Below are 8,783 nucleotides of genomic sequence, written 5' to 3' on the forward strand. Positions count from 1 at the left end.
GGTGATATCTGTACACTGACTGGTGTCTCTCAGTCCCTTTCTCTCAGGGTGATATCTGTACACTGACTGGTGTCTCTCAGTCCCTCTCTCTCAGGGTGATATCTGTACACTGACTGTTGTCTCTCAGACCCCTCTCTCTCAGGGTGATATCTATGCACTGACTGGTGTCTCTCATTCCCCCTCTATCTCAGGGTGATATCTGTACACTGACTGGTGTCTCTCAGTCCCTCTCTCTCAGGGTGATATCTGTACACTGACTGGTGTCTCTCAGTCCCCTCTCTCTCAGGGTGATATCTGTACACTGACTGGTGTCTCTCAGTCCCTCTCTCTCAGGGTGATATCTGTATACTGAGTGGTGTCTCTCCGTCCCATTTCTCCACCTTACCTGCACAGATGTCACACTGAGGAGTGTTCGGTTGTGAACGGCATATCTTGCATGAAATACAGCGCTGGGTGTCACTGTTCCAGAACATTTCCTTTTCGCATTCTGGGAAAGAAGAATATGGTTAAGTATTAACCTGCGTAGCACTGGAGCTGTCGGACCCTCGGCCAGCCCGCTCTCGTTTTCATGTGTCTGCTTGTGTGCTCGGCCGTCTCCGCGCTAGGCCGCGAATGGAGCCTGGGCCTTTCCTGTTCTGTGTGGGGGGCGGGGGGGCGGGGGGCTCACGTACGCTGAGAAGAGCATGTCAATGCGCCGGTTAAATCTCCTCTTGACCCGCTGTGCTCCGAGGAGTGCCATCCCGGCTTCTCCAGACTCTCCGCATTAACTGAAGTCCAACCATTACCGGGACTGTTCCACTCCATCTCCACCTCACGAGGACTTCACATCCTCCCTAATGTCTGGCGACCGCAGTACTCTAGTTGGAGCCTAACCAGTGTTCTTCCTACCAAGATGTATCATTACATCGCCGCGCGTAGAACTCGCCTCATTGGCTGTGAGGCGTTTTGGGGCCTTCCCGAGGTCCGGTAATTTGGGATGGGAGCGCATCGGTCTTCCCGCCTTTATATATGATGAAGGATTTCTTAACGGACTTACCTCTGGGGCACATGTCACATCCTGGTGTCTTTGACTGGTTCTTGCAGATGGTGCAGGAGAGGCATTTGGACAGGTCTTCATTCCAAAACTGGTTGTAGGCGCATTCTGTGGAGAGAGAGGGGTCAGGGGTCAAATATCGCAAGGGAGTGTCACTTTTGGAAGAAGAGCAATAGGGTCAGCTGGACCTGGACACAAGAGCTGAACTCAAGAGGTGAGGTGAGAGTGATTGCCCGTGACATCAAGGCAGCATTTGACCGAGTATGTCATCAAGGAGCCCGAGCAAAATGGAGTCAATGGGAATCAGGGGGAAAACCCTCTGCTGGTTGGAGTCATACCTTGCGCAAAGGAAGATGGTTGTGGTTGTTGGAGGTCAATCTTCTGAGCTCCAGGACATCACTGCAGGAGTTCCTCAGGGTAGTGTCCTCGGCCCAACCATCTTCAGCTGCTTCATCAATGACCTTCCTTCAATCATAAGGTCAGAAGTGGGGATGTTCGCTGATGATTGCACAATGTTCAGCACCATTCGCGACTCCTCAGATACTGAAGCAGTCCGTGTAGAAATGCAGCAAGACCTGGACAATATCCAGGCTTGGGCTGATAAGTGGCAAGTAACATTCGTGCCACACAAGTGCCAGGCAATGACCATCTCCGACAAGAGAGAATCTAACCATCTCCCCTTGACATTCAATGGCATTACCATCGCTGAATCCCCCCACTATCAACATCCTGGGGGTTACCATTGACCAGAAACTGGTCATATAAATACCGTGGCTACAAGAGCAGGTCAGAGGCTAGGAATCCTGAGGTGAGTAACTCACCTCCTGACTCCCCAAAGCCTGTCCACCATCTACAAGGCACAAGTCAGGAGTGTGATGGAATACTCTCCACTTGCCTGGATGGGTGCAGCTCCAACAACACACAAGAAGCTCGACACCATCCAGGACAAAGCAGCCCGCTTGATTGGCACCCCATCCACAAACATTCACTCCCTCCACCACCGACGCACAGTGGCAGCAGTGTGTACCATCTACAAGATGCACTGCAGCAATGCACCAAGGCTTCTTAGACAGCACCGCCCAAGCCTGCGACCTCTACCAACTAGAAGGACAAGGGCAGCAAATACATGGGAACACCACCACCTGCAAGTTCCCCTCCAAGTCGCACACCATCCTGACTTGGAACTATATCGGCCGTTCCTTCACTGTCGCTGGGTCAAAATCCTGGAACTCCCTTCCTCACCGCACTGTGGGTGTACCTACCCCACACGGACTGCAGCGGTTCAAGAAAGTTGCTCAAACACACTCGATTGTAACTGTGCAGCTGAGGTTAATAGGCGTTTGAATTAGGTGATTCAGTGGCGGGAAACTGCATTTAATGTGGCAACCTTAAATCTATTACAGGATGACAGACTCATATCTAGCAACCGCCACATCATTTTGCCTCCAATTAGCAGGTCAATAATTCCTCGGAAAGAGGAAAGAGAGAGAGAGGAGGTGACAAAGAGAGAAAGCGGAGGCATTCGTGAGAGAGAGAGAGCGGGGGTGGGGGGGGGGAAGAGAGAGAAAGACCGAGAGCGAGGGAGGGAGAGGCAGGGAGGCGGAGAGAGGTGGGAGGGTGAGGGAGCGGGAAAGGGGCAGGGGAGGGAGAGAGGGGGAAGGGAGCGAGGCAGAGGGAAAGAGAGAGAGAGAGATTGAGATGGAGCGAGTGAGGGGGAAAGAGAGAGGGGGGTAGAGAGGGAGGGAGAGAGAAGGAGTGAGGCAGAGGGAAAGGGACGGGGTTGGGTTGAGAGAGAGAGAGACAGACAGTGTGTATGGTTAAACAGAAGGGATAAATGGACAAAGCACAGAGAGACATGAATAAACTTGAAGAATGTCGGTGTAATTCCCAACTGGAGGTCAGTGCAGGTACGTGTGTGGGGGTACATGTTGGTGAGAACAGGGCTGTCGGTTAGTGGGTAGCAGAGCGAGAGATCGGGGGATTACAGCTACACAGAGCACGAAAGGCAGCAAATCAAGATGGCAATAAATAAAGAGCAAACCAGCGGCCTGGGGTTATTTCTAGACGTTAGACTGAAAGCAGGGACATGTCCACCCTGGATCGACCCTCAGTTAGACCACACTCGGAGCACTGTGTACAGTTCTGGTCTCCATATCCCTCGGTTAGATCACACTCGGAGCACTGTGCACAGTTCTGGTCTCCATATCCCTCGGTAGGACCACACTTGGAGCACTGTGTACAGTTCTGGTCTCCATATCCCTCGGTAGGATCACACTTGGCGCACTGTGTACAGTTCTGGTCTCCCTATCCCTCGGTAGGACCACACTTGGCGCACTGTGTACAGTTCCGGTCTCCATATCCCTCGGGTTAGACCACACTTGGAGCACTGTGTACAGTTCTGGTCTCCATATCCCTCGGGTTAGACCACACTTGGAGCACTGTGTACAGTTCCGGTCTCCATATCCCTCGGTTAGACCACACTCGGAGCATTGTGCACAGTTCTGGTCTCCATATCCCTCGGGTTAGACCACACTTGGAGCACTGTGCACAGTTCTGGTCTCCATATCCCCCGGTTAGACCACACTCGGAGCACTGTGTACAGTTCTGGTCTCCATATTCCTTGGTTAGACCACACTCGGAGCACTGTGTACAGTTCCGGTCTCCATATCCCTCGGTTAGACCACACTCGGAGCACTGTGTACAGTTCCGGTCTCCATATCCCTCAGTTAGACCACACTCGGAGCACTGTGTACAGTTCCGGTCTCCATATCCCTCGGTAGGACCACACTCGGAGCACTGTGCACAGTTCTGGTCTCCATATCCCTCGGTTAGACCACACTTGGCGCACTGTGCACAGTTCTGGTCTCCATATCCCTCGGTTAGACCACACTCGGAGCACTGTGTACAGTTCTGGTCTCCATATCCCTCGGTTAGACCACACTCGGAGCACTGTGTACAGTTCTGGTCTCCATATCCCCCGGTTAGACCACACTCGGAGCACTGTGTACAGTTCTGGTCTCCATATCCCCCGGTTAGACCACACTCGGAGCACTGTGTACAGTTCTGGTCTCCATATCCCTCGGTAGGACCACACTCGGAGCACTGTGCACAGTTCTGGTCTCCATATCCCTCGGTTAGACCACACTTGGCGCACTGTGCACAGTTCTGGTCTCCATATCCCTCGGTTAGACCACACTTGGCGCACTGTGCACAGTTCCAGTCTCCATATTCCTCGGTTAGATCACACTCGGAGCACTGTGCACAGTTCTGGTCTCCATATCCCTCGGTTAGACCACACTCGGAGTACTGTGCACAGTTCCAGTCTCCATATTCCTCGGTTAGATCACACTCGGAGCACTGTGCACAGTTCTGGTCTCCATATCCCTCGGTTAGACCACACTTGGAGCACTGTGCACAGTTCTGGTCTCCATATCCCTCGGTTAGACCACACTCGGAGCACTGTGCACAGTTCTGGTCTCCATATCCCTCGGTTAGACCACACTTGGAGCACTGTGCACAGTTCTGATCTCCATATCCCTCGGTTAGACCACACTTGGAGCACTGTGCACAGTTCTGATCTCCACATTATAAAAAGGACATCGGGACACTGGAGAAGGTGGAAAATAGATTTACTGGAATGATACCAGAACTGAGAGGTTAGAACTATCAGGAAAGATTGACCAGGCTGGGGCTCTTTTCTCTAGAGAAGAGAAGGCTGAGGGTGGACCTGATAGAGGTCTTTAAGATTATGAAAGAGGTTACGATTGGGTCGACGTAGAGAAGGGGTTTCCACTTGCGGGCGAGACCAGAACGAGGGGTCCATCAATATAAAACAGTCACTAATAAATCCAATGGGGGAATTCAGGAGAAATATCTTTCCCCCAGAGAGTGGGGAGAATGTGGGACTCGCTCCCACAGGGAGTGGTTGAGGTGAATAGTGTTGATATGTTGACATTTTGCACTATGTTTGTCGGTGAGTTTGTTCATTCTGAAGCCAGGGTGTTAAATTGGGGAAATCCATTAAAAGGTCTGACAAGACATTGTCAATGGACAGCCTTTAATGAAATATTACATAGTTTACAGCAACTATACATTCCTTCAAGGCACAAAAAACCGCCAAAGTAAAGGCAGTCAACCGTGGCTAACAAAGGAAGTTAAGGATTGTATAAGATTAAAAGAAAAGGCCGATAAAGTTGCCAGAAGTGGTAGTAAACCTGAGGATTGGGAGGATTTTACAATACAGCAAAGGAGGACCAAGAAACTGATAAAGAAAGGGAGAATAGACTATGAATGTAAACCGGGAAAAGAAACATAAAAACGGACTGTAAAAGTTTCTATAGATATGTAAAAAGGAAACGTTTGGCAAAGACAAATGTGGGTCCATTACGGGCAGAGTCAGGAGAATTTATAATGGGGAATAGAGAAATGGCAGATAAACTAAATGATGACTTTGTGTCTGTCTTCACTGAGGAAGATACAAGAAATCTCCCAGAATTAGAGACCCAAGGGATTAGGGGGAATGAGGAACTGAAGGAAATTAGTATTAGTAAGAAGGTTGTATTGGAGAAATGAATGGGGCTGAAGGTTGATAAGTTCCCAGGACCTGATATTCTACATCCCAGAGTGTTGGAAGAGGTAGCTATGGAGATAGTGGATGCATTGGTGATCATCTTCCGAAACTCGATAGTTTCTGGAACGGGTCCTGCAGATTGGAAGGTAGCAAATGTCAGCCCAATATTTAAGAAGGGAGGGAGAGAGAAAACAGGGAATTACAGACCTGTTAGCCTTACATCAGTCATTGGGAAAATGCTAGAATCTATTCTAAAGGATGTGATAAATGGATACTTGGATAATAATGATCTGGTTGGGCATAGTCAACATGGATTTAGGAATGGGAAATCATGTTTGACGAACCTGTTGGAGTTTGTTTTGAGGATGTTACTAACAGAATTGATAAAGGGGAGTTGGTGGACATGGTATACTTGGATTTTCAGAAGGCTTTTGATAAAGTCTCCCACAGGAGGTTGGTTAGCAAAATAAAAGCACATGGGACAGGAGGCATGGATTCAGGATTGGTTAACAGGCAGAAAACAGAGAGTAGGAATAAACGGGTCATTCTCGCGTTGGCAGGCTGTGACGAGTGGGGTACCACAGGGATCAGTGCTTGGGCCCCAGCTGTTCACAATATAGATCAATGATTTGGATGTGGGGACCAAATGCAATTTTTCCAAGTCCGCGGATGACACAAAGCTAGGTGGGAATGTGTGTTGTGAGGAAGGTGCAAAGCGGCTTCAAGGGGATTTGGACAGACTTAGTGAGTGGGCAAGAACATGGTAGATGGAATATAACATGGACCAATGTGAGGTTATCCACTTTGGTAGGAGGAATAGATGTGCAGAGTATTACTTAAATGGTAAGAGATTAGAAAGTGCAGGTGGACAAAGGGACCTGGGTGTCCTTGTCAATAAGTCACTGAAAGCTGACATGCAGGTGCAGAATGCAATTAAGAAGGCTAATGGTCTGTTAGTGTTTATCACAAGAGGATTTGAGTACAGGAGTAGTGAAGTCTTGCTTCAATTGTATAGAACCTTGGTTAGACTGCACCCTGGAGTATTGTGTGCAGTTTTGGTCCCCTGACCTTAGGAAGGATATTATTGCCATAGAGGGAGTGTAACGAAGGTTCACCAGACTTGTTCCCGGGATGGTGGGACTGTCCGATGAAGAGAGATTGGGGGAAACTGTATTCTCTAGAGTTTCGAAGAATGAGAGGTGATCTCATCGAAACCTACAAAATACTTAAAGGGATAAACAGGGTAGATGTCGGTAAGATGTATCTCCTGGTTGAGGAGTCGAGAACCAGGGGAGACAATTTCAAAATAAGGGGGAAGCCACTTGGGACAGAGATGAGGAGAAATTTCTCTACTCAGAGGATTGTGAATGTTTGAGCTTCCACAGCCCTCTGGAGTAGAGAATTCCAGTCATTGAGTATGTTTAAAGCAGAGATTGACCGATTTCTAAATACCAATGATATAAAGGGAGATGGGAATAGTCTGGGAAAAAGGCATTGAAGTGGATGATCAGCCATGATAGTATTGCATGGCAGAGCAGGCTCGATGGGCTGAATGGCCTACTCCTGTTCCTATGTTGCTAATATTATCAATGCATTTAAGGGGGTTGGAGGGGGGGAGCTGGATAAACACAGGCGGTAGAAAGGAATAGACGGACATGGTGCTGGGGAGGGAGATGGAGTTGGGAGGAGGCAAGCGCAGAGCAGAAACATCAGTACAGAGCTGAAGGGCCGAATGGCCTGCATCTGAGAAAAACGCTGTAAAAGGCGAGAGAGAGAGTGTGGGGGCGTGGGGGAGATTAGAGATTGCCACTTCCTCTTACTGATATATAATCTAAGTGCTATGTCAGTTCATTGGAACTCCCCGCCTGTGAATAAAGAGATAAATGATTCTCACCCTAAAAGAGACTCCTTTTATAAGAGGGAGTCTCACTGTCAGGGACCCCCGTTAAAGAGGGAGTCTCACCATCAGGGACCCCCGTTAAAGAGGGAGTCTCACCGTCAGGGACCCCTGTTAAAGAGAGAGTTTCATCGTCAGGGACCCCTGTTAAAGAGAGAGTCTCACCATCAGGGACCCCTGTTAAAGAGGGAGTCTCACCATCAGGGACCCCTGTTAAAGAGGGAGTCTCACCATGAGGGATCCCCGTTAAAGAGAGAGTCTCACCGTCAGGGACCCCTGTTAAAGAGGGAGTCTCACCATCAGGGACCCCTGTTAAAGAGGGAGTCTCACCATCAGGGACCCCTGTTAAAGAGGGAGTCTCACTGTCAGGGACCCCCGTTAAAGAGGGAGTCTCACCGTCAGGGACCCCTGTTAAAGAGGGAGTCTCACCATCAGGGACCCCTGTTAAAGAGGGAGTCTCACCATCAGGGACCCCTGTTAAAGAGGGAGTCTCACTGTCAGGGACCCCCGTTAAAGAGGGAGTCTCACCGTCAGGGACCCCTGTTAAAGAGGGAGTCTCACCGTCAGGGACCACTGTTAAACAGGGAGTCTCACCGTCAGGGACCCCTGTTAAAGAGGGAGTCTCACCATCAGGGACCCCTGTTAAAGAGGGAGTCTCACTGTCAGGGACCCCCGTTAAAGAGGGAGTCTCACCATCAGGGACCACTGTTAAACAGGGAGTCTCACCGTCAGGGACCCCTGTTAAAGAGAGAGTCTCACCATGAGGGATCCCCGTTAAAGAGAGAGTCTCACCATCAGGGACCCCTGTTAAAGAGAGAGTTTCCCCGTCAGGGACCCCTGTTAAAGAGGGAGTCTCACCATCAGGGACCCCTGTTAAAGAGGGAGTCTCACCATGAGGGATCCCCGTTAAAGAGAGAGTCTCACCATCAGGGACCCCTGTTAAAGAGAGAGTTTCCCCGTCAGGGACCCCTGTTAAAGAGGGAGTCTCTCCGTCAGGGACCCCTGTTAAAGAGGGAGTTTACTGTCAGGGACCCCTGTTAAAGAGGGAGTCTCTCCGTTAGGGACCCTTGTTAAAGAGAGAGTCTCTCCATCAGGGACCCCTGTTAAAGAGGGAGTTTACCATCAGGGACCCCTGTTAAAGAGAGAGTCTCTCCATCAGGGACCCCTGTTAAAGAGGGAGTTTACCATCAGGGACCCCTGTTAAAGAGAGAGTCTCACCGTCAGGGACCCCTGTTAAAGAGGGAGTCTCTCCGTCAGGGACCCCCGTTAAAGAGGGAGTCTCA

At 49.9% G+C, this 8,783-nt stretch overlaps 1 protein-coding gene across 1 annotated transcript in view; it reads right to left on the reverse strand.

The window, feature by feature from the left end:
* Positions 1-8,783, reverse strand: part of si:rp71-1c10.7 (uncharacterized) — a 29,261-nt gene that overhangs the window by 17,651 nt on the left and 2,827 nt on the right. The window contains exons 2-3 of the mRNA XM_068026714.1: positions 1,037-1,141; positions 386-487 (exon numbers count right to left, since the gene is read on the reverse strand). Coding sequence (XP_067882815.1) covers positions 386-487; positions 1,037-1,141 — 207 coding nt within the window. The remainder of the gene's footprint in view (positions 1-385; positions 488-1,036; positions 1,142-8,783) is intronic.

This window comes from Heterodontus francisci, unplaced genomic scaffold (assembly GCF_036365525.1).
Source record: "Heterodontus francisci isolate sHetFra1 unplaced genomic scaffold, sHetFra1.hap1 HAP1_SCAFFOLD_570, whole genome shotgun sequence".
Lineage (NCBI taxonomy): Eukaryota > Metazoa > Chordata > Chondrichthyes > Heterodontiformes > Heterodontidae > Heterodontus > Heterodontus francisci.